This window comes from Budorcas taxicolor, chromosome 2 (assembly GCF_023091745.1).
Source record: "Budorcas taxicolor isolate Tak-1 chromosome 2, Takin1.1, whole genome shotgun sequence".
Taxonomy (NCBI): domain Eukaryota; kingdom Metazoa; phylum Chordata; class Mammalia; order Artiodactyla; family Bovidae; genus Budorcas; species Budorcas taxicolor.
The window spans coordinates 81,346,062-81,373,494 of NC_068911.1; the positions used below are offsets into that span (position 1 = coordinate 81,346,062).

Genomic DNA, 27,433 nt, shown 5'->3' on the forward strand with positions numbered 1-27,433 from the left:
ATAACGCTCTGATATCATAAGTAGCTACAAATAGACATAATACTAAACTGTGAACTAGTTGTAAGGAAATCCAACAAAATTCTTATTTTTCTCATGAAAATAACTTTTATGTTATTCTTAAGCTAAGAAAAAAAAGTAATAACTTTCTTTTTTTGAGTAAGTTTTGGCTACTCAGTGAATTAAACTGTAAGCTTCAGATTCCTAACAATCTAACAATCCTAACAATAACAAATTTCTTATTTTCTTAAATCCAGGAATCAAAAGACATTATATGTAATCCAATATATGCAACTCCCTTAGAAAGCATTTACTTTAGAAATGTCAAGGGCAAAAATGTAAATGACAATGTCACTATATTGTCTGGTAAGCTTGGGAGCCAGCATATTCTGTTTCTTTTTTGACACTAAGCTGAATAAAACATAAGTGTAAAATTGTACCTGGATAAAAACAGAAAAACAGATCAAACCCTTTAAATCTTGGCTAAAAGTTGATTTTATTATTAATAAGGTACCTTAAAAACTGAATGCAGATTCCTTTGCAGCGTCTTTTGTTAATCTTTCTCTTCTGCTTCATGTGTCACAAATGTCACTTTTATATTTTTGAATTTATGTGATGCTCACTGCCTTGGTGCCTAAGAGCATAACAGAAAAATGAAAACCTGAACTAATCAAAAGCTTCCCATTGTGGTGAACATAAAAATGGTTTCATGGCTTCCTTCTTAGTGGTTTATGGTATGAAAATGGAGCTAGTACAACTCTTGTTTCTGTTGACTTCATTGAAATCTCAGCAAAAATAAATCTTTATTTTCCTCAGAATTAATTTGTGAAATTATTTTTACCAGGAAATTACTGAAAAGGGTTAGTATAGATATTATTTTATACATAGATTATATTCATTAATTTTTTTTCTGACACAGTTCTGCTTTGCCATAATCTTGGCTATACTTTCATGACTGAATATTGGGTTCAGTCCTTTATCAGGTTTAAGAACATTTTTGTAACATCAGCTAAAAAAGTACATGTGGTGGTTAAGAACACATATTTGAGAGTGAGAAAATTGGGTTCAAATCATAGTTCGGTTCCTTGTTGCCTGTATACCTTAAGAAATTATTCAGGTGGGCTTGAATTCTCTCAGTTGTAAAGTAAATACAATAAAATCCACTGTATTAGATAATACTGTTGTGAAGATTAAGGAACATAATATAATTGAAATGCCTGGAACTAAGCACAGTGCTTGGAATGTGGGATGTAATCGTCACCCATTATGGTAGCAGGATAATATTTATATTTTTTAGTACCTCTCGAGTGAGATATTCTTAGAATCCTTGCTCCAAGTTTAGATATCATGGCATAAAATATAACTCAAGAACTTTTTATTACTTTTGGTTGCAGAATTGCCCACAGTGGTTCAAGCTAAATTCCTGATTTGAGATTCTTTTTAAGAAAAAAGGCACATTTAAAACATTTTCGCAAATTTTACACTAAAAGAGTTATTTCTTTGAAAAGAAATAAGTGAATTATTTTAGGATTATTTTAAAAGGGTACCTTTCTAATGTCTGACCATATTGATTTGGACTGTAAATAAGGTAAAACAGTGTTGTTTTTTAAGAGAAAAGCAGCTCATCACAAACGATAATATATTTGTTTTGATTGACATACAAAGGATAATGAAAACCAGACTCTGATGGTATCTACACACTGCACAGGATTATTCCTATAATACATTAGCATTATGCTGGTAAATGTGTTTCCATCAGCAGGCTTACAGTGGGAAATCTCAAATGTACCATTATCACACTTTGAAACAATAGTTCCTTGATTTCAAATAATAGTCACTGTTCAAATATTAAATTGTCCTTTAATTGCTATGATTTTCTGAACAGTTTATCTATTTAAATCAATATCTAGATAAGGTCTACACATTGGGATTTTTTGGTACATCCTTTTTTTTTTTTTTTTTTACTTCTTGAAATTTATTTGTTGAAGAAATTGCCGAAGTTTGTAGAATTTCCTAGACTGGATTTCCTGTGTAGTTAAACATATACTTCTCACCCTGTTTTTCCTGTGAAGTCATAGTAATTAAGTCTAGTATATATTTGATTTCCCTTTGTGAGAGGGCAAGACTAATTTATAGATGATGAATTGAATCTCCATCAGGAGACTTATGTCTGTCTAGCTGTCTCTTTTTGGTTGTTGGCAACCATTCAAGTTCAATACTTTGATTTATTCATTAAGTTTTGAAAAATTCTGATATGTTAACTCTTAGATTCCTTCTTGGATGTATTAACTGTATTGTTTCTATAAAGAGAGCTTTCATCTGTTATTTGGATAGCTTAATGTTTGGTTTAGCTGATAGTCCATGAGAAAAATCCATAGAGGTATCATCACACAACTAATATTTTTAAATATCTGCCAACTTTATGGTCATTATAGTTAAGAAATGGTGATTTTAAATGTATATCTATTTATATGTTTATACATATATATAGAAATCCCTGTATTTAAAGTTGAATTTATTACAAATATAAAAAATGTGCCAAGTCCATGAATAATTCTAAACCTAAATTTATTTTAAAAAGTAAAATCTCTAAAGGTTGTAATAGCTCTATAAATTTCAAAATATCTGCAAATTTTCCTAGAATTATTTCTGACATGTTAGCCACTTGTGTTTATTTTGCTTATAATATATTATTTCTATAAAATGTTAATTAAAAGGGGATGCAGTGGTGTCTTTTGAAAGAAGAGGATGTCATTCCCCGTATCAGGGCAATGGAAGGTCGTAGAGGAAGACCACCAAATCCAGATAGACAGCGAGCAAGAGAGGAATCCAGGATGAGACGTCGGAAAGGTCGGCCTCCAAATGTTGGCAGCACTGAATTTCTAGATAACACAGATGCCAAATTGCTAAGAAAACTGCAAGCTCAGGGTAAGAAACATAATGTATTTGACATTGTAATAATCACATTAAAAAGTACAAATATTTCTTATATTTTTAACTTATGGATGATTGACACTGCTCTCAGTTTCTGAAAAGAAGTTATTTGTGTTAGAATAAAACTGAGAAAATAAGAAGTCCCACTGGTAACTGGAGTTCTTAGATTAGGTAAGCTCCTTTGAAGAGCCATACTCATAAACACAATCAATGTACCCTGTGTGTTTAGAATTACAAAGGTGGGTGATAAGCTTTTAAGTGCTGTGTGTTTAGTCGCCCAGTCATGTCCGACTCTGCGATCCCATGGACTGTAGGCTCCTCTGTCCATGGGGATTCTCCAGGCAAGAATACTGGAGTGGGTAGCCTACCCTTCTCCAGGCGATCTTCCTGACCCAGGGATCCCACTCAGATCTCCTGCATTGCTGGAGGATTCTTTCCCAGCTGAGCTACCAGGGAAGCCCAAGCTTTTAAGGCTTGCACTGAAAAGGAATCTACCAGCAGTTGGCACATGCCTTAAGGTTGTGCCAACCTTCTGGAAATTCTCATTTTATCAGCCCCAATTCCTTGAGGTGGTACAAGGGAATAACTCCAAGATACGTGGATCTGTGGAGTAAAGTTTCAGTCAGAGGACTCCAATTACTGGTATGTAACCCCAGTCTTTGGGTTCTTCTGTAGTGTGCACATATTACATACATTTTCAAAATGCCCAAGTAGCAGTTTTACTTCAAAAATATTTATTGTAAGACCACCAGAAAGTATCACTATCAAGCACAAAGTACTCATAACAACCTCAGATGTACTTATGAGTCAAAATTGTACATAAATTATTAACATTAAGTTCCCAGGCTATGTCTGACACAGAAAAAGCTGATTAAAAGAAAATTGTCCTGCTGTGAGTTTAAGTTACTAGTTACAACTGGGAAGCCTCTTCTTGTGAAGATTATCTGAATGTACATCAGCATATATGTTGGTATCTTATATTCACAAGCATATATATACACACGTCAATGTAAAATAAAGGTTCAGTAATAAGAACTGACTTAAAAGACATGCAGGATTTTATTTCTTATGGGTTTCTTCCGGGGGAAAAGCATGACATTTGTTTATTGTAAACAGCACAATAATACTGACTTCTTTGTAGCTCTTTTGTTTTTATTACAAAATAAATGTCTGTGACAAAAACTCATAAAACAGAATGGCTTCTGTAAAAAATATTAATGAGTGGAATCATTATTAACAATTATTTCGCTAGTCTATCCAGTAATATTTACATACACTCCTACACACACATGTCTTCAAATACTCATATATGTACATATGCACATAAAATACGTTGTTTTACATATATTGGTCTTCCCCGGTGGTGTGGCAGTAAAGAACCCACCTGTACTGCAGGAGGTGCAGGTTCAATCCCAGGGAAGATCCCCTGGAGAAGGAAATGGCAACCCACTCCAGTATTATTGCCTCAGAAATCACGTGGACAGAGGAGCCTGGTAGGCTACAGTCCACGGGGTTACCAAGAGTCAGACATGATTTATTGACTAAACAACAACAATTATATATATATCCTTTTTGATGTCTAAGATAAATGGCTTATAGTGTATATACTATTCATCTTGTCTTTTTTCCAGTTAATTTATCTTGAACATCTTTCTGTATCAGCACTTAAAAATCAACCATATTCTTTTAACGGCTGAATAGTAAGTGATACTATGTATGGTTCTACCATGCTTCATTTAAGTAGTCTTCTTCTGATGACTGTTGTAGCTCTTTCCTGATCTTTGTTATCACAAACAATGCTGTAGTAAGAACATATTACACATATCTTCATATCCTTCTAAAGGTGTGCCTATGTATAGTGTAAAATTCTAGAGATAAAATCTCTGAATCAAAACATATATTCATTTTCACTTTGGGTAAATAGACAGATATTATCTCCAAAAGATTGCACTAATTCACGCTTCTGCCAATGGCATGTAGGTTAACTGCCTGGTATTTAACTTAATGTTGTATAAGTTTTTATCTGCCATAGTATGTTCGTTAAATATTTTTCATATTACTCTGCTTGGTTCCTTTTAAGACTTATCTCCCCTGAAAAATTGCTAGTGAAGGTTAAAAGGGAAGTTAATATGCTAACTGATAGAGCCATACGTGATGGGTTTTTTTTTTTTTTTTTTTTTTTTTTTAATTTTTTTTTATTTATTTATTTATTTTTTTTTTTTATTATTTTTTTTTTTTTTAATTTTAAAATCTTTAATTCTTACATGTGTTCCCAAACATGAACCCCCCTCCCACCTCCCTCCCCATAACATCTCTGTGGGTCATCCCCATGCACCAGCCCCAAGCATGCTGTATCCTGCGTCAGACATAGACTAGCGATTCAATTCTTACATGATAGTATACATGATAGAATGCCATTCGTGATGGGTTTTTAATATTAGTGTTGTCAGTAAACCACCGTCTTTTCTGAAGAATGTGTAACACTGGGGAATGTGTATTGTTTTTTGTGTGTAAAATAAGAAAGCTTGAAATTAAATGATATCCAAAGTATGGGCTCTTCATGCATGTTTTGCATATCTTATACAAGTAGCATTAATACTTAGTATCCAAAATGGCAACTTTATATTTGTAAAATTAACTAATTTTTTTCCAATTGGAAGTTAATTATTCAGCTTTTACTCAGATGTTTTTTCTCCCTCAATATTTCAAATTGGTCTGTATTCTATTACAGTTTTTCCCTTGTTGTATTATGTTGCATTTTGCAAATTGTTTTATGTTTGACCTTATTGTGTACATATGTTCTTTCTTGCATGCATATAAATGTTAAATATTTAGCAGTAAGTAAATAATTATTAATATATACAGGTAAATGTGGTATAATATGCATGCTTTTTCCTTGGGAAGAAAGGAAAATAGCAAAGAATCTCTATCCCCCTTTTATTTCTAAAAGGTTTCTACATCAACAATTTGAGGGGGTTACCTGAAGGGATTCTATAAGATTCTGTTTCATACAAGGATTCAACTAGGCTAAACAACTGGACTTAATTTGAAGAAAGATTCAAAACAGTAAAAAAAATACAAACTTTGTACTTTTAAGCATTGTGAAATGAGAGGTCTTCTAATTTCTCAGAGAATACATATGGGAATCTGACAAAATCTGAATATAAAAAAAAAACTTTCAACCTGTCTAAATAAACCTGCTTCTTAATTGGTCAATACCATTCATATCTCAAATTTTCTAAGATATCTAGTAACATCTGTCCATTTCATACATTATGGAATCCAAGATGCCCTAATCTATACAAAATCCTGTTATTTCAGATGTTCCACCAAGAAAGCAAAATGCTGCCAATTTTTAGACACATTGTGATTTTAGACATGTTTAAAAATGTATCTTAGAATCAAAGACATGTGGTATATGTAGAATAGCCCTAATTCAAAGTGAAAATAAGTTTCTTAAAATTAATCATCTGCTACATGGTTGAAAACAATGTCTAATGTAAAGTGGTATTTTCTAAAATGATTTTATGAAAGATATTATGATGCACCACTTTTATAATTAGAAATATTCTGATCAAGATTGCCAGCAGAATCAAGCATGACATTACATACCATCTGTATCAGTTACCTCTTGCAACAGTAATGCTGGGAAAGAACCATTGACAAAACCTCAGTGGCATACAACACTAAGTGTTAATTGTTTGTGCAGATGGAATCAGCTGGTGTTATATTAGGCAGTTGGACATCTCTGCTGATCCTGACTAGACTTTTTAAAATTTGTGGAATGAACTAGCTCCCAATCTCCAGCAGCCTAGTCTAAATATGACCTCACAATAAAGGGCAAGGCATAGGAGTAATGATATAAAGAGTTAAAGTATACTTTCAGACTTATGCTTGTATCACATTCTAACATTTTATTGGCCCAAGCAGATCACATGGCTGAACTCAAAATCAAGGGCCAAGAAAATATGTTCCTCACACGTCTTGATGAGTGGAACCCAAAGCCATATTGCAAATGGCACAGACAGAGGGAGAGATGAAGAATTGGAACCATTAATTATGTAACTCTATCCCAGTTTCATACATTTGTCCTTAAAAAGTATGAGAACTAGGTTGTCCTGAGAAATCAACATTCTCTTTTTTTTTTTTAGGAGCGAGGATCTTTTTCCTTCACAAGTGAAAGTATCAATAGATTCAGAAGCTTTGCCATTTATATAGCTAATTGAAATGCTTAGTTTGGGAGACTTTAGTCTATATTGGATTCTTTTTCTTTTCCTATATATTATTTTTAAGATTGACGCTAAATCACTTTTTTACATATTAGCAGCTACTTTCCTACTCAGTGATGATTACATGAAATGTGAAAAAAAATGTTTCTATATTAGCCTCTGTGATGATAATTAAGAAAAGCAACATTCTTAATCTATATATAGGCTCATATTTGATGAAAAATTAGCACTTTCTAGGGAAAATGAAGATGACATTTCCTGCCATTTTCCTACTGAGTATCTAATGTTACGTTTGGCAGTTTTCCTAAAAGTCATGTCCTTCATGATTATACCAGTTTCACAATTATTGTTTTTAGGAGAGCAGTTATGTTGTTATTAAGTTGTTAATAACATTGCTTAAAATTTTGTGTTTTTCAGAAATAGCCAGGCAAGCAGCACAAATAAAGCTTTTGAGAAAACTGCAAAAGCAGGAACAGGCTCGGGTTGCCAAAGAAGCTAAAAAACAACAAGGTTCGTGATTTAAATGGTAGCATCAACTTGAAGAGTGAGTATTAGGTAACTCACAAGAGGCATCTCTTCTTTGTTCCTTTTCTGATGATATCTGTGCTTTGATTTTTCATCATAGCAATAATTGCTGCTGAGGAGAAGCGAAAGCAAAAAGAACAGATAAAGATTATGAAACAACAGGTATGTTTATTGATTGGAACTGATTTTTAAAACACAGGCATTGTCTTGCAGTCTATATGTATATTTCTGTATGTGTATTGTACTTTCCAGGTGGATCACTGGTAAAGAATTCACCTGCCAATGCAGGAGACACAAGTTTGATCCCTGAGTTGGGAAGATCCCCTGGAGAAGGAAACGGCATTATTTCCATTATTTTTGCTTGGAAAATCCCATGGACAGAGAAGCCTGGTGGCCTACAGTCTACGGGGTCACAAATAAGTCACACATAATTTAACAACTAAACAACAACAAATATGTACATTAGTTTCATTTTGATTTCTGAAATAACTGTATTTCACAGTAATACTATATATCTGTATTAGAAAGTTCTCTTTCATGAATTAAAATTCACTTCATTTTAAAACTAAGTCTTCTACACTGATTCAGTTCAGTTCAGTTCAGTCACTCAGTCGTATCCGACTCTTTGCGACCCCATGAATCGCAGCACGCCAGGCCTCCCTGTCCATCACCAACTCCCGGAGTTCACTCAGACTGACGTCCATCTAGTTAGTGATGCCATCCAGCCATCTCATCCTCTGTCGTCCCCTTCTCCTCCTGCCCCCAATCCCTCCCAGCATCAGGGTCTTTACCAATGAGTCAGCTCTTCACATGAGGTGGCCAAAGTATTGGAGTTTCAGCTTCAGCATTAGGGGTTGGTGCATAGACTTGGATTACTGTGATGTTAAATGGTTTGCCTTAGAAACGAACAGATCATTCTGTCAGTTTTTAGCTTGCACCCAAGTACTGCATTTCAGACTTTTTTGTTGGTATGAGGACTACTACATTTCTTCTAAGGGATTCTTGCTCCAGTAGTAGATATAATGGTCATCTCAATTAAATTTGCCCATTCTAGTCCATTTTAGTTCGTTGATTCCTAAAATGTCGATGTTCACTCTTGCCATCTCCTGTTTGACCACTTCCTTTACCCTGATTGATGGATCTAGTATTCCAGGTTCCTATGTAGTATTGTTCTTTACTATTTTACAGCTTATCCTATTTCCTGATGGCTAGAGATCCTTCAAATCTTATCAGCACTTTAAATTCAGCTTTGCGATCCTAAACTCTTAAGGTGGCTACGACCTAAATATACATAGTTTTTAACTTCTCATCAAAGAAGCATCATAGTTCCAATATCCCAGGAATGTTAATACCAATGAGTTTTCATCACGATATTTACCTGAGGGTAGTTTCAGAATGCCATCTAACTTATTCCTCATTGCCAGCAAAGTTAATCAAAGTAGCGCTTAGGTCTACTAACATAGTCGATTACATAATGTCTATTTTAAAGTCAGCATTAGTTCTAGAATAAAACTGTAGCATGTGCTTCTGGATCATTTATTCTACCTAGTAAGCCAATATCACCAGATAGTTTTCAAGGAAATATTCTGGAAGCTTGCAAAAGTATTATTATGAAATAGAAGGAACAAAGGCACTGGAATATAAAATAGAGAGCTCTGTAGTTTCCTTTTGATTTAAATATTTACTTTCTATGAACTTTAGTTTTCTTTTAGTAAAATTTTATTTATTAGAAATTTTTTTTTTTAGCCACACCATGTGGCATGCAGGACCTTAGTCCCCCAACTAGGGATCAAACTCATGCACCTGGCGCTGGGAGCACAGACTCTTTAACTACTGGACTGCCAGGGATGTCCCTAGTTTTCTATTAGGTAAAAAGAAGAAAAGTTCAACTCTTTTTATGATAAAAAAAGATATTTTATGTAAAGAGCTCAGTTCAGGTATTGGATGCCCAATATTATAAGGTAAACCTATATTAAAGAAATTTATAAAAAATGTTTATCTCTGCTAATGCTAATGACACCACTACCAAATATACACACACACACACATATATATATATTACATAAATATGTCATATATGTGCATGATATATATATATATCTCAATTTCAGGATAAAGCTTTAGACTGTACATAAGATAAGAATTAAAAAAAGATGAAGATTTCATACCTATCTGTGTACATAAGAGAACAGTGAATGAGTTTTGCTGACTTGGGAACATACCACATTATAGGATTGACGAAAGTGGAAAAATTAAATAAAGAGCATGCTTTATTTAGGTCTCGTTTTCCCATCTAAATAAACACTTCAGATATGGATCAAGTACAGCTTTCTCTTGGAAATGAAACAAAAGATATATTAGGGCTTTTATTTTTTGCAAGCTACATTTAGTATTCAAAACTAACATAGGGTCAGTTCAGTTCAGTTCAGTCGCTCAGTTGTGTCCAACTCTTTGCGACCCCATGAATTGCAGCACACCAAGCCTCCCTGTCCAACATCAACTCCTGGAGTTCACTCAGACTCATGTCCATCAAGTTGGTGATGCCATCCAGCCATCTTATCCTCTGTCATCCCCTTCTCCTCCTGCCCCTAATCCCTCCCAGCATCAGAGTCTTTTCCAATGAGTCAACTCTTCGCATGAAGTGGCCAAAGTATTGGAGTTTCAGCTTTAGCATCAGTCCTTCCAATGAAGGATAGGGTCACCAATAGCAAAATTATAGAATGTGAACAGTCTTCTAAGATCAGAACACTAATTCCAGAAATCTCATTACCCTGCAATAGACTCCTGTAGGGGATTGGTAACATCAGTGTGCAGAAAAAAAAAAGAAATGTTTAAAAATACATTGACATGTAGCTTGAAAAGATACAACTAGCACCTGGAAATTGAAGCAGGTAATATAATTTTTCATTAGTATAAGATGTGTTGGCTGTGGAAATAGTACAACAAATGCAGTTTGCCAATAGGAAAATTTGAGTGTTTGGGGGAAACTGTGTATTATTATCATGAGTGCGAATTTGGGACTTTCAGAGGGGGTTATGAACATGAAATTGTTAACACTGTGCTTATAGCATATGAGATAATGTTTAAATCAAAATGTAAAGTTTTATCAAACTTTAGGTTGTCCTAAATTTGAAAATAATAACTAATACATTAAATTAAGACAATGTGAACAACAATTTTGTCATGTGAATAATTTTCTACAATGTTGCATTGTAATTAATCCTTTTGAAATTATATTACAGATTATTTCTGAATCTGTCTTACTGTAGTAGTTAAAATCAGTGTATCAATAATATTATGTTATTCACCACCTAAAGTAAGAAATTATAGTATGGAAATTGTTAATAATAATGTATTACAGTTGCGTGGCACCGCACACTCTCTTAAGCATTTTTGATTTATTCATGTCATAGTGAGAAAGGACAAGTACCTCTCCCTGGTTTATGTAGAGTAGTTATTCTGTGCTCAAGGTTATCCAGGGAATGACAGTGACTCCAGATTAGCCTTATGTTTCTCATTACTGTTTCTCTCTTATTCTGTCCTATATTTACTTCAAAATAGTTATAATTGCAAATACTTATAAAAATCCACAGGCTAAATGAGTTTAATCATATTGGTTTACCTGGTTTCTGTATACTTCTGTAACATTTGTATTTTACAAATGGTTTTAAGAAACTTGATAAAATCACATTAATTTGACATGAACATATGTATATGATATTAAACTAAACAGTTAAATTTTACATCCTCTATGGGAAACTTTAGTAATTCTGTACTAATATCTTAAATTATTTGATTCTACTTAAATACTTTCCACCTGGATATTTAGTTTATTATCTTAAATTGTTATAATTTTTTTCTACAGGAAAAAATTAAGAGAATACAACAAATCAGAATGGAAAAAGAGCTTCGAGCCCAGCAAATTCTAGAGGTAGAATTCTTAAATGTGATATGATTAAAGTAAATATAGTCACATATTTTAAAGTCTGCAAAATTGAAAATCTTACCTGTGTAGTCTCTCACTCTTACAGTATGTCCATCAGAAATTCTTTTCAAGCATAATGCATAGAGTAAGACCTTATTTAGCAAACTCATCTTATCCTAATAACCCGGGAAATAAGACAAAAGGAAAAACTTCTGAACAACCAGTGTAGGTGTCATACAGTTCATGGCTCAAAGTCATGTTATTTACTTCTAGAAAAATCATTAGGACTAATAGATATTTACTTTTAATTTAGAAATAAAACATTGCAAAAGTAAATTTTAAATGTAGGAACAGTTTAACCCGCTGTTTTTTCTGGCTTCTAATATGCCTTGCTTCCCTGGAAGCTGATGGAATAGGACTAGAGGACATATATTGGAATCAGTAAGGTAATAGCCACAAGATAGCAGGGAAAAATACAGGAAAACTCCAGCCAGCATTTATAGGAATTCAACAGCCTAACAAGGTTGTCTGTAATCCTTTAGTTGACTAGCAGTTTTAACACCTTATTATTGATAACTGAAAGGCATTACTCTATTGAACTGTACAGTATAATAACTGATATTCAGAATAATTGCCCCAAATCATCAAGAAAAAGCCAAATTATAGTTAGTATGCTGCTGCTGCTGCTGCTAAGTCACTTCAGTCGTGTCCAACTCTGTGTGACCCCATAGATGGCAGCCCACCAGGCTCTTCCGTTCCTGGGATTCTCCAGGCAAGAACACTGGAATGGGTTGCCATTTCCTTCTCCAGTGCATGAAAGTGAAAGTGAAGTCGCTCAGTCGTGTCCAACTCTTAGCTACCGCATGGACTGCAGCACACCAGGCTCCTCCGTCCATGGGATTTTCCAGGCAAGAGTACTGGAGTAGGGTGCCATCACCTTCTCCTACTGTGTCTAAATAGTATATATCTCAAAAAAATAAAATAAAATAATAAATAGTATATATCTCAAAATTTCCATCCAAAATTGTGAAAATAAATATTCAGTGTTTAACATTGGTGTACCCTCCCAGCTGGGGTTCCCTTTTGGCTTATCCGCATGTAGTGCAAGAGACATGGGTTGTATCCCTAGTTGGGAAGATCCCCTGGAGGAGTGCATGGCAACCCACTCCAGTGTTCTTGCCTGGAAAATCCTTGTGGACAGAGCAGCCTGGTGGGCTACAGTTCGTGGTGTCGCAAAGAGTCAGACACAACTGAGCGACTGAGCACACCACAGCCTCCCAGCTATTCAGAAAACTATTGCTATAGAGATGATTTATTCCCTGAGGGTGTCAAATAGCTGAAGCTTTCTTTTGTATGATTTTTCCTTCTAGAAATATACACATATTTCCTAACCCATTTTAAATAAATTTTAAAAATCCAAATCAAAAGTACTAATATCTTAAAGTAAATTAATAACTACTGAATAATTATGAAACTACTAGATAGTTAATGCCTTTAAGATTATGAAGCTCAGATTTGGCATCATGATCTTGATATTCAAAATGTACTTCAAGAAAGATTGTAAGTTTCCATTCTGTCTTTCTTGGAAACCTCGAATTTAATCACAATTAACAGCTAGGGAAAAATAGCTTATATTTACAGTTTAAAATCTACCCCATCTTCTTAATTTTATACAGTGATCATGTTTTACTTTTAAAAATCAGAAAAAAGCAAATATTATATAAAAATCTTTTTCTGTGATTGTTTTAATGTAAAATAATTATTTCAGACTTTTTTAATAGAACTGAAAAAAATCAAGAAAAGCTGACATATTCTAAGAAATTTTAAGAATTTTTTACATTTTAATGCTAATCTTTACATTAGAAATGAAAATTAGTTTGTAAATATAATATTAACTGTGAGAAAATCTGTAATTGTCTACATATATGTCACGTGTTGTTTTCTGTCTTATGAGTCACGTAGCTCCGTGTTCAAGTCATTGATTATTTTCAGGTTGCAGTGGTACTGTTGTATGACTTTGAGACCTGTTTTCCATACACAGGCAAAAAAGAAAAAGAAGGAAGAAGCAGCAAATGCCAAATTATTGGAGGCCGAGAAACGAATAAAGGTTAGTTTAGATGAGAATCTGTTTTTTAAGAATAAAAATTATATGGTATTATCCTAGTATCAATTATCACTAACTCAATGGACATGGATTTGGGTAAACGCTGGGAGTTGGTGATGGACAGGGAGGCCTGGTGTGCTGCAGTTCATGGGGTCGCAAAGAGTCAGACATGACTGAGCAACTCAACTGAACTAATACTAGTATCGATTATATTAAAAATAGCCCTCCTCAAAATGACTCATTGAAAAAAATGTTGATCATAGATAAAATGTGTATAATGTGTGTTTTTAGTGTTTATATATTGTATATACATTTTTATATTTTATTATACAGGTTCTGTGTGATACTTTGAGCTCTTTAAATAGCAGACATCAAATCAGAAATATAAACTATCACATAATACCTGAATATAGTTTTAATGGATAAGATCTCCTCAGAGCTATTTATGTTCCAAATCCAGTTCTCTCCTTAGATTATAATTTTCTCTTTGTCAATGTCTAGCAACTGTTTGTAAGTATTAAAAAGTGAAAAGCCTTCCAAAAACAAAACCTAGCTTTATCAGCTATCACTTACCAATACTAAAAATAGCCATTGCTATTTACTGTAACTTCGTATGTTGTTTGGAGCTGTTTTGGTTTTGATTTTCTGGCATGAAGCATGAGAGAGTTGGACCCTCATGCCCCTTCTAACCACTGCCCCCTGCCCCTACACACACACACATTCCATCTCTTATCTTCCAATTTTTCTGATACTTCTTTACTGAAAATAAGCAGCCAAGTGGGCCTAACAATTCCAGAGATAGCTGCTACTATTACATTCAAGTACATGATGGTGTGATCACTCACCTAGAGCCAAACATCCTGGAATGAGAAGTCAAGTGGGCCTTAGGAAGCATCACTACAAACAAAGCTAGTGGAGGTGATGGAATTTCAATTGAGCTATTTCAAATCCTAAAAGTTGATTCTGTGAAAGTGCTGCATTCATTATGCTAGCAAATTTGGAAAACTAAGCAGTGGCCACAGGAATGGAAAAAGTCATTTTTCATCCCAATCCCTAAGAAAGGCAATGCCAAAGAATGCTCAAATACCCCACAATTGCACTCATCTCACATGCTAGTAAAGTAATGCTTAAAATTCTCCAAGGCAGGCTTCAACAGTATGTGAACTGTAAACTTCCAGATGTTCAAGCCGGTTTTAGAAAAGGCAGAGGAACCAGAGATCAAATTGCCAATATCCGCTGGATCATAGAAAAAGCAAGAGTTTCAGAAAAACGTCTATTGACGTTTATTGACAATACCAAAACCTTTGACTGTGTGGATCACAATAAACTGTGGAAAATTCTGAAAGAGATGGGAATACCAGACCACTTAACCTGCCTCTTGAGAAATCTGTATGTAGGTCAGGAAGGTACAGTTAGAACTGGACATGAAACAACAGACTGGTTCCAAATAGGAAAAGGAGTACGTCAAGTCTGTGTATTGTCACCCTGCTTATTTAACTTATATGCAAGTATATCATGAGAAATGCTAGGATGGATGAAGCACAAGCTGGAATCAAGATGGCCGGGAGAAATATCAATAACCTCAGATATGCAGATGACACCACCCTTATGCCAAAAGTGAAAAAAAACTTGAAAGCCTCTTGATGAAAGTGAAAGAGGAGAGTGAAAAAGTTGGCTTAAAGCTCAACATTCAGGAAACGAAGATCATGGCATCCAGTCCCATCACTTCACGACAAATAGATGGGGAAACAGTGGAAACAGTGTCAGACTTTATTTTCTTGGGCTCCAAAATCACTGCAGATGGTGACTGCAGCCATGAAATTAAAAGATGCTTAGTCCTTGGAAGGAAAGTTATGACAAACCTAGAGAGCATATTCAAAAGCAGAGACATTACTTTGCCAACAAAGGTCCTTCTAGTCAAAGCTATGGTTTTTCCAGTGGTCATGTATGGATGTGAGAGCTGAATTATAAAGAAAGCTGAGTGCCGAAGGATTTATGCTTTTGAACTGTGGTGTTGGAGAAGACTCTTGAGAGTCCCTTGGACTGCAAGGAGATCCAATCAGTCCACCCTAAAGGAGATCAGTCCTGAGTGTTCATTGGAAGGACTGATGTTGAAGTTGAAACTCCAATACTTTGGCTACCTGATGTGAAGAGCTGACTCATTTGAAAAGGCCCTGATGCTGGGCAAGATTGAAAGCAGGAGAAGAAGGGGGTGACAGAGGATGAGATGGTTGTAAAACATCACTGACTGAATGGACATGAGTTTGGGTAAACTCCGGGAGCTGGTGAAAGACAGAGAGGCCTGGCGTGCTGCAGTTCACAGGTCGCAAAGACTCGGACACGACTGAGTTACTAAACTGAACTGAACTGAACTGATTACATCTTATAAAGCTAGGGAACCATTTGTCACCTTTTTTACGTAGACTCTCTTACTTTGTTCTTTAGATTTCTACTCCTTTTCATGACTGCCCTTTATATTCACTTCATTCATATTTTAGCTTTATGAAATACTCATGTGGTGAGATTCACAGGATTACGTGCATTAAGCCCCACCCTTTTGAAATAATGCCCTCAATTGTAGGTGGACATAAAAATCTCAAATTTATCCCTTCGTCTCTTGTCACTCTCATTCCTGTACAGTGTGTAGAAATGACATAGATCCTGTTAATCATAGAGTTTTTAGGAATTTATATTCAGAGTGGAGAGAGTTTTAATCAGCTAGACATGTGGGTTGCTTTTTATGTTTTTTTTAAAGTGCCATTTGTATGTGATATACTCTGTCCATCTAGCTAGTCAGTTCTGTAAACATACCACTGAAGTGTGCTGTTAAGTCAGATGCTTGCTCTTATTATACAGTTTTTATGCATTAGGTAACCATATGAAGTTGCCACTTTATAAGTAAAAAAAAATTAGATATTTGAAATTTCATGTGGTACAACCTAATAGAAAACTATAGAATCTCAGAAAAGGACTTTTAATATTTGTAGCATGTTTAAAATTTTTCCTAAAAATCATATATTAAAAGTTTTTTATTTTTAAGGAAAAAGAAATGAGAAGACAGCAAGCTGTTCTTCTAAAGCATCAGGTCTGTATCCATACAGTTATACAAATTTTGAAATGGAAATTTTATAATTTTTCTTAAATCTAATTTTTGAAAAATCTTCAAAATATTTTCTTAAAAATTTCCAATGTAATTCCTGCTTAAATTCCTTGCTTTGGTATTGGTTTCTTTTGGGGGGTTAAAAATTGGTTTCATGACTCTGTGATTTCTGTTTCATAATGTTGTGCCAACTCTTTCTACCAGGAGTTGGAGAGGCATAGACTAGATATGGTATGGGTATGTTTATTTTTGTACATCTAACACCGCATTGTGATTTGGTTGTGATATGGTTGTCATAGCAATGCATAAAGTGTAGCACTGGCTGCTGTCATATTACATACTGCTGCATGGCTTTACAGCACAGTGCATTGCATACATCTGCTTGTCTATCTATAAAAGAAATACGGTATATATCCAAGATTTGTAATTGAATCACGCAAGCCTTAAATAGGCTGCTGTCTAAAAGTTTACATTACTGATGTCACAGTGAAAGTTGGATCACTATACAATTAGATACAGTTATGACCCATATTCTCCCATCATTCTAGATGCAAAACTGCCATTGAATACAATGGGAATTTTGGGTTAGTTTGATGAGAGAATATGAAATATATTCTGGTTTTATATAAATTTTAGAAATTTTTAGAAATATCCCTTTGGGTGAACCACATATATTTAGACAAAAAGAACGGTTTCAACATTATACCTGTGAATTTTTTTTTAAATAAAAGGAGACTATCAAAGTAAGCTAGTGCTTACTTTATTTTCATACTGTGCCTTTTAGATTTAACTTGTGAGCCCATGGTGCAGCTTTAGTGGCTTTCAGTACTGCATCAAGGGACAGACATCAGTAAACAGGAATATCTCATTTCATTGATGGTGTTATATGAACCATGACTAGTTTAAATTGGTGTTAAAGCTTTAAAAAAAAAACTTTCTAATTTGTCGGTGGATTATTGGATTTACAAAATGATAGTGTATTTGAAATAATAGTAATTCTAAAACCATGACATAAAAGTGATTTTAAAGCAATTTCTGCCTGATCTAAATAAAAATTTAAGAACACAACCTTTAGTTTAATTGGCTATAGTACATATTTGTGGTTTTTCTAATAGCAGATGTAAGGTAACTGACCTGTTCCAGCCAACCATTATGCTTTTTGTTCTGCCAGCTTTTGAAGGAGCATCACAACTGACCATAAGTAAATCTTGTATGCTTCTGTTTACACTGTCTCCATGTTCATTGCTTTACCTTTTTGCTTTTGATTGTTCTTGTATTTGCTTTCTAAACCTGAACTAAAACATGCACAGACTGGCCATTCTTGTCTTATATTTAGTATTTACTGTGACTTGTCTATAAATGCTAAACATGCTATACAGAGTTTTTTGTTTTGTTTTGTTTTTCCATTTGAAGATCAAACTGTTAACTATGATTGAGTTATATTCCTAATTTTATCTGGCTTAATAGGAACGAGAGAGAAGGCGACAACATATGATGCTTATGAAAGCTATGGAAGCTCGTAAAAAGGCAGAAGTAAGTGTATATTTCTTGAAAAATATTATCTTGCCATAAATTAGTATTTTTCTTAAACATTGACTCTTCTAAATATAATTGTTTTGGAGTATGGGTTTGTCATGGTTTACTGATTTTCATAAACAAACCAAAGGTTAGAGATAGTAACTAAGTGTTAGAACATAAAAGAATGTAGGAAGGATTCCAATGTATGATTTAATTTTCTTGGCTGAGATTTTAATTACCTTTTTTAGATACAATGAATGGCATTCATTTGGATCAAAGTAGCTATTTCTCAGAGAAGAAAATGGCTACCCATTCCAGTATTCTTGCCTGGAAAATCCCAGGGACAGAGGAGCCTGGTGGGCTGCTGTCCATAGTGTTGCACAGAGTTGGACATGACTGAACCGACTTAGCATGCATGCATGCATTCATTGGAGAAGGAAATGGCAACCTACTCCAGTATTCTTGCCTGGAGAATCCCAGGGACAGAGAAGCCTGGTGGGCTGCCATCTGTGGGGTCGCACAGAGTCAGACATGACTGAAGTGACTTGGCAGCAGCTATTTCTTACTGTGACCAGAGTTTCACAAAATTTATATTACAGCATGTGTAGACAAGTTCTGTATGTCCTCATTCAAATGTCACTCAGTCATGGACTTTTGCCCTCAAAATTATTCTTTAACATTCTATGTGTAAAATTAGGCCTGGGTATTATCCTTGAAATAAGACTTTTACCATATAATTCAGAACAAGAAAATTATTGAAATGTCAAAATGAGCTTATATGGATTTTAATAGAAATCAGTTAAAGATTAAAGAATGTTACAAAGGAATGCATTATAACAGTTGAATAGAGGTATAGCCATAATAATCAGGCTTCCCAGTTGGGTCACCGGTAAAGAATCCACCTGCAGGAAAGGCAGGTTTGATCCCTGGATCAGGAAGATCCCCTGGAGAAGGAAATGGCAACCCAGTCCAGTGTTCTTGCCTGGAAAATCCCATTGCAGAGGAGCCTAGTGGGCTACAGTCCCTGAGGTCACAAAAGAGTTAGACACAACTTAGCGACTAAATGACAATGTTATAACCAGTGCTTTGAAGTAACAGAGACTCAGATACACATGCTAACTCTAAACCAACTTGATTTAGCTCTTCACGTTCTTTCTTTTTCAAAATTGATATAATGATTCTTGTATCTCCTGTGATTATAAGATTATCAACTGGGATAAACATTTAATAAATAATAATTAATGAAAATCAGACAGTTTGGCCTAGAAGTTGAGAGCCCTATATTTCAGATTTTGGATCTCAGCTCAGGTTAAACTATATATTTCTGATATAAAGACACAGTATATGTATTGTTTGGGAACTTGGACATTGTAACCAATGATTGGGATTTGAATTCATGTTTCAGTACATTCCAGCTCTATGACTTTGGGCAAGTTATTTAACCTCTCTGTGATTCATTTTTTTTTTTTTTTTTTTGGTCTATAAAATGGAGTTGACACTACTTCCTATTTCATCAGGTTTGTAGTTATGATTAAATGGGTGTGTGTCTAGATGAGTGTAAATGTAAAGTTCTTGGAACAGTGCCTGGTACCACATCAGTTCAGTTCAGTCGCTCAGTTGTGTTCGACTCTTTGCGACCCCATGAATCGCAGCATGCCAGGCCTCCCCAAACACATAGTGCCTACTTATTAAGATAAGTCACTTATTACTATATAGGTGGTGTTTTCCTTACATGTTAATTATCCAGGACCACTGACACCCTCTACATCTAACATCATAACATGGATTTATAACTATAATCTCTGAAAAATGACAGGCAGTGAAAGAGAGAGGTAATGGATTCCAGGAATGGACATGGCTGTGAACTCTGTTGCCTTCTGAATGCATTGGTGTAAAGAGAAGGGAAGGGGATTAATTAAAATCCTGAGAGCTCAACCTAATTTTCGCCTATCTGAAGAGATGGGAACTGAGGGAGTAACTCAGGGAAAAGGCCTGGAATATTCCTCAAGAGACAAGTTCTTCCCTAGTAAGTGTTCTTTTTACCAGAATGACTAAGAAAAATTAGGGCTTGTCATTCTGATTTTTCCTGTTGGAGAAGAAAGGTTAAAGAAAGGCAGAGCATTATCTCCAGATATATGGGCTTTAGTACAAAAGGACATCCAAGAGAATAGTAAAGATAAGGCCATCCAAGGGGAAAAAGAAATCATCCAAGGGAAATGATGCTCAGGTTAAGAGACACCCAGAAGACCCAAAAGTCGTGACCTCTTCCGTTGGTTTCCCATATTTGCTTCTGTGCCTGGGAAGAGAGTAAAGAAAGTTGCTGAAGAGAGGTGAGTAAAATCTGCATTGAGTAGAAAGTAGCAGCCACAGGATCAATGAAAATAGTTAAGATGAAATCTTCTAAGAATCCCTCAAGAACCAAGAGCATTTTTCGTGGGAAAAGAATATTCCCTTGATTAGAGTGAAATCAGGTACAGTGCTTCCAATAAAACTTGGAAAGGGATATGAAGAACCAGGTGCAGCTCTCCCTCTTCTAGCTACCTTCATTCTCAGAAAAAACAAATATTCATAGCATACAAAAACCAATACAGTATTGTAAAGCAAAATAAAGTAAAAATAATAAAAATAAATAAAAATAAAAATAACACCCCCCCAAAATAAATGACTCACTCTTCAATTTAAAGTACTTACGAATATAAAAACAATTATCACATAAAGTGAGAAGAAACTAAAGGAAGATTAAACCACCTGTATTGGAGAAATACACGTTCTTGATAGGGCTGCCCATATCAAACATGAATAACTGGAAAAGAAATGTCAAGAAAACCATGCCAAAATATTAAACCAAAAACTATGTGTGTGTGTGCACATGTACATATATACATAAAGTAATAGCTTAAAGCATAGTAACCTAAAGGAACTTGGCTTTCTCTGCTTTCATTCTTGCTTTTCTGAGTTCTCTCTACGCATTCTCCACAGAGCAGCCTAAGTGATCTTTTCAGAAAACACAATCCAGTGGCTTCTTATTATAATTGTAATGAAGTCCACCATACAATTTGTACCTGATATAGTATATTACAGCCATTTTGGCTTTTTATTATTCCTAAACAAAGGATTTTTCCTATTTGATGTTCTTCCACCAAATATTCAAGTGTATCTTATTTATTCTTCAGTCATAGATCAAATTTTAACTTATAAGAGAGGCCTTCCCAGAACACTTAATTTTGCCTTTTCTTACACCTAACCTCTAGAACAAGTATTTTATACTTGTTTATAGTTTATCTTCTCCCAGATTGTAAGATCTATGCGGACAGGAATCTTGCATACCATTGTATCATCAGTGTTGTGATTAGAGCCAGCTATATAGTGGTGCTTAGAAAATTGTTGTTGAATAAATGAATGAGTTGAAATGAAAGTGACAGTTAAAGTACTAAGAAAACAAGTTGAGGATAAAACAAAATCATTAAAGAAAGTTTATTATATGTTTCTGTTCTATATAATGTTCTTTATGTAATAAAAATTACTTTATTCATGGTGAATTTTACACTTAAGGAATTATTATTTAAAATAATACAATAACATATGTCATAAATAATCCTGTATCAGAATGTTTGAGAGAATCCCATGAGTAAAGTTCTTAAGATGTTACTATTCTCTGAGAACTATGAACGTGTGAACAGGATGAGGTAATTTTACCATTTTAGCAGTTATTTAGACTTTTTTGGCCACACCGTGTGACATTCAGGATCCCGGACTGGGAATTGAATCCACACCTCCTGCACTGGGAGCACAGAGATGGAACCACGGGACTACCGTGGACGTTCTTAGTTATTCAGATTTTAAATTACATTCCTCTACTGAATTATACCTATAGATTTTAGTAATCAACTAAGTATTTTTCTTAATTTCTTAAAATACTATTACATACAGTTCAGTTCAGTTGCTGAATCGTGTCCGACTCTTTACGATGCCATGAATTGCAGCACGCCAGGCTTTCCTATCCATCACCAACTCCCAGAGTTCACCCAAACCCATGTCCATCGAGTCGGTGATGCCATCCAGCCATCTCATCCTCTGTCGTCCCCTTCTCCTCCTGCCCCCAATCCCTCCCAGCATCAGAGTCTTTACAAATAAGTCAACTCTTCACATGAGGTGGCCACAGTATTGGCGTTTCAGCTTTAGCATCAGTCCTTCCAGTGAACACCCAGGACTGATCTCCTTTAGATGGACTGGTTGGATCTCCTTGCAGTCCAAGGGACTCTCAAGAGTCTTCTCCAACACCACAGTTCAAAAGCATCAATTCTTCGGTGCTCAGCTTTCTTCACAGTCCAACTCTCACATCCATACATGACCACTGGAAAAACCATAGCCTTGACTAGATGGACCTTTGTTGGCAAAGTAATGTCTCTGCTTTTGACTATGCTGTCTAGGTTGGTCATAACTTTCCTTCCAAGGACTAAGCATCTTTTAATTTCATGGCTGCAGTTACCATCTGTAGTGATTTTGGAGCCCAAGAAAATAAAGTCTGACACTGTTTCCACTGTTTCCCCATCTATTTGCCATGAAGTGATGGGACCAGATGCCATGATCTTCGTTTTCTGAATGTTGAGCTTTAAGCCAACTTTTTCACTCTCCTCTTTCACTTTCATCAAGAAGCTTTTTAGTTCCTCTTCATTTTCTGCCATAAGGGTGGTGTCATCTGCATATCTGAGGTTATTGATATTTCTCCCGGCAATCTTGATTCCAGCTTGTGCTTCATCCAGCCCAGCGTTTCTCATGATATACTCTGCATAGAAGTTAAATAATCAAGGTGACAACATACAGCCTTGACGTAATCCTTTTCCTATTTGGAAGCAGTCTGTTGTTCCATGTCCAGTTCTAACTGTTGCTTCCTGACCTGCATACAGTTTCTCAAGAGGCAAGTCAGGTGGTCATCTATTCCCATCTCTTTCAGAATTTTCCACAGTTTATTCTGATCCACACATTCAAAGGCTTTGGCATAGTCAATAAAGGACATGTTTTTTCTGGAACTCTCTTGCTTTTTCCATGATCCAGCGGATGTTGGCAATTTGATCTCTGGTTCCTCTGCCTTTTCTAAAACCAGCTTGAACATCTGGAAGTTCACAGTTCACATATTGCTGAAGCCTGGTGTGGAGAATTTTGAGCATTACTTTACTAGCGTGTGAGATGAGTGCAATTGTGCAGTAGTTTGAGCATTCTTTGGCATTACCTTTCTTTGGGATTGGAATGAAAACTAACCTTTTCCAGTCCTGTGGCCACTGCTGAGTTTTCCAAATTTGCTGGCATATTGAGTGCAGCACTTTTACAGCATCATCTTTCAAGGTTTGAAATAGCTCAACTGAAATTCCATCACCTCCACTAGCTTTATTTGTAGTGATGCTTTCTAAGGCCCACTTGACTTCACATGCCAGGATGTCTGGCTCTAGGTGAGTGATCACTCCATCATGATTATCCGGGTCGTGAAGCTCTTTTTTGTACAGTTCTTCTGTGTATTCTTGCCACCCCTTCTTCATATCTTCTGCTTCATTAGGTCCATACCATTTCTGTTCTTTTTCGAGCCCATCTTTGCATGAAGTGTTCCCTTGGTATCTCTAATTTTCTTGAAGAGATCTGTAGTGTTTTCCATTCTGTTCTTTTCCTCTATTTCTTTGCATTGATCGCTGAGGAAGGCTTTCTTATCTCTCCTTGCTATTCTTTGGAACTCTGCATTCAAATGGGTATATCTTTCCTTTTCTCCTTTGCTTTTTGCGTCTCTTTTTTTCACAGCTATTTGTAAGGATCCCCAGGAGCCATTTTGCTTTTTTGCATTTCCTTTCCATGGGGATGGTCTTGATCCCTGTCTCCTGTACAATGTCACGAACCTCCGACCATAGTTCATCAGGCACTCTGTCTATCAGATCTAGTCCCTTAAATGTATTTCTCACTTCCACTGTATAATTATAAGGGATCTGATTTAGGTCATACCTGAATGGTCTAGTGGTTTCCCCTACTGTCTTCAATTTAAGTCTGAATTTGGCAATAAGGAGTTCATGATCTGAGCCACAGTCCGCTCCCGGTCTTGTTTTTGCTGACTGTATAGAGCTTCTCCATCTTTGGCTGCAAAGAATATAATCAATGTGATTTTCGTGTTGACCATCTGGTGATGTCCATGTGTAGAGTCTTCTCTTGTGTTATTGGAAGAGGGTGTTTGCTATGACCAGTGCGTTCTCTTGGCAAAACTCTATTAGCCTTTGCCCTGCTTCATTCTGTATTCCAAGACCAAATTTGCCTGTTACCCCAGGTGTTTCTTGACTTCCTACTTTTTGCATTCTAGTCCCTTATAATGAAAAGGACATCTTTTTTGGGTGTTAGTTCTAAAAGGTCTTGTAGGTCTTCATAGAACCATTCAACTTCAGCTCCTTCAGCATTACTGGTTGGGGCATAGGCTTGGATTACTGTGGTAGTGAATGGTTTGCCTTGGAAATGAACAGAGATCATTCTGTCGTTTTGGAGATTGCATCCAAGTACTGCATTTCGGACTCTTTTGTTGACCATGACGGCTACTCCATTTCTTCTGAGGGATTCCTGCCCACAGTAGTAGATATAATGGTCATCTGAGTTAAATTCACCCATTCCAGTCCATTTTAGTTTGCTGATTTCTAGAATGTTGACTTTCACTCTTGCCATCTCCTGATTGACCACTTCCAATTTGCCTTGATTCACGGACCTAACATTCCAGGTTCCTATGTAATATTGCTCTTTATAGCATCGGACCTTGCTTCTATCACCAGTCACATCCACAACTGGGTATTTTTGCTTTGGCTCCATCCCTTCATTCTTTCTGGGGTTATTTCTCCACTGATCTCCAGTAGCATATTGGGCACCTACTAACCTGGGGAGTTCCTCTTTCAGTATATTATCATTTTGCCTTTTCATGCTGTTCATGGGGTTCTCAAAGCAAGAATACTAAAGTGGTTTGCCATTCCCTTCTCCAGTGGACCACATTCTGTCAGACCTCTCCACCGTGACTTGGATGTCTTGGGTGGCCCCACACAGCATGACTTAGTTTCGTTGAGTTAGACAAGGCTGTTGTCCGTGTGATCAGATTGAGTAGTTTTCTGTGATTATGGTTTCAGTGTGTTTGCCCTCTGATGCCCTCTCGCAACACCTACCATCTTACTTGGGTTTCTCTTACCTTGGATGTGGGGTATCTCTTCATGGCTGCTCCAGCATATCGCAGTCGCTGCTCCTTAGCTTGGAGGAGGGGTATCTCCTCAGGGCCGCCCCTCCTGACCTTGAATGTGGGGTAGCTCTCTCGGCCCTCCCCTGCGCAGCTGCCGCTCCTTGGACATGGGGTGGCTTCTCTCGGCCGCCGCCCCTGACCTTGGACCTGGGGTAGCTCCTCTCGGCTGCCACCCCTGACCTTGGGTGTGGGGTAGCTCCTCCGCGCTTGTGTGCGGTACATTGCAACTATTATGTACACAGCATTAAATTAGATGCTGCAGGAAAAGCAAAAAATGTTAAGGATACTTTTTATCATATCAGAGAGATAAAACTTTACAATATAAGTGGTAACTAGGTGTACATTTGTACTGATAATCCAAACTTTCACCATATCTTTTATATAAAGTTACCCCTTGGTGAATATTAACAAATTACTGCTAAATGTACTTGTTCATTTCTTCATTGTTACTTAACATTCCCAAGGTGTGACTGGTATCATGCCAATAATGGGCATATCTTGGCTTCATATTCTGCATCTTATTACCTCCTAATAACTCAGTTGCATTTTTTTCTTTTACTAACTGTTAAAAGAACAAATTTTACTGTAGGTTAAAGCCATATAGTACTTAGGCAGGGCTAACTCAAAATTCTGAAATGACCTAGTGTAACCTTTAATTCTAAACTTTAATACTTTTAGAATGTAACTATTAAGTTGTAAAGAAAAAATAAGATATTATAGGTAATCTTTAAAAAATTGATGTTAAAAAACTAATTGCTTCCACCTTGTTAATCAGAAATCTCTTGTAACATCTGAATTTATTCCAAGAAACTCCTCATAGTCATCAAAGTGAAAAGGTAACACAGGTACCATTTTCATGTTTCTTTGTGTTCACGACACTGATCCTACTTTTTGATTTACTCTTAATATATTTTTCACTAAAAATACCCCAAATTTATATTAGCCCTCTAGCTTAGATATGTAATTTCTATATTTTCTTTAACCTATAATTAATAAGAATATACAGACATATAAATTACCTTATTTGTTTTTCTTATATTAATTTTAATATATTATCATAGTTAATAAATATTTTTATATTTAATATTTTTAGCCTTTTGAAGGTTTATATGCTAATGTAACTCAAGTCTTATGAAATATATGTGCTTTAATTATTACTAATCATTGGAAACTCAAGTTGGTTTCAGCAGTGTGACAAAGTAGCTCCAAATCTACTGTTTTCATTTACAAAAACTTCAAACTATGTCAATCACAAATTCATGAACACTTTAGTCATATTATCTGAATAATCATGAGAGCAATCTTAAGAGTCTTTTGTATATCTCCCCAAGAATCAATAAACACAAAAGGTTGTTAAACATGCATCTATTACAGAATAACTATGTCAGCACTTTAGGCAACAAAGCCATAAAACAGAAGGGAGTAGTTCAAGTTTCAGACGTCATCTAATAATTTGTATGCAGAAAAAGTGTATAACCCCTCAAGTCATGAGAATATTTTTATAATCCTATATTTATACTAATCATTACTTAGTGAAAAATAAAGTAGAATAGCCCATATACTACTTTTGTTTAAGCAAACCCATTTTTTCTATTGAAGATGTGTGTACTTATATGACATACTTCTGTATTGTACTTTATCTGGTGGCTCAGAGGTTAAAGCGTATGCCTGCAATGCTGGAGACCTGGGTTCAATCCCTGGCTCGGGAAGATCCCCTGGAGAAGGAAATGGCAACCCACTCCATTATTCTTGCCTGGAGAATCCCATGCATGGAGGAGCCTGGTGGGCTACAGTCCACGTGGTCGCAAAGACTCGGACAAGACTGAGTGACTTCACTCACTTTAATTTTAATTTTAAA

The 27,433-nt window shown here is 35.6% G+C and overlaps 1 protein-coding gene across 1 annotated transcript in view; it reads left to right on the forward strand.

The window, feature by feature from the left end:
* The window catches only part of BAZ2B (bromodomain adjacent to zinc finger domain 2B), a 156,271-nt gene that overhangs the window by 68,666 nt on the left and 60,172 nt on the right, over window positions 1–27,433 (forward strand). Inside the window, exons 12-18 of the mRNA XM_052664305.1 lie at window positions 2,715–2,925; window positions 7,578–7,670; window positions 7,786–7,847; window positions 11,551–11,616; window positions 13,652–13,717; window positions 16,755–16,799; window positions 18,282–18,347. Of these exons, the coding sequence (XP_052520265.1) occupies window positions 2,715–2,925; window positions 7,578–7,670; window positions 7,786–7,847; window positions 11,551–11,616; window positions 13,652–13,717; window positions 16,755–16,799; window positions 18,282–18,347 (609 nt within the window). The remainder of the gene's footprint in view (window positions 1–2,714; window positions 2,926–7,577; window positions 7,671–7,785; window positions 7,848–11,550; window positions 11,617–13,651; window positions 13,718–16,754; window positions 16,800–18,281; window positions 18,348–27,433) is intronic.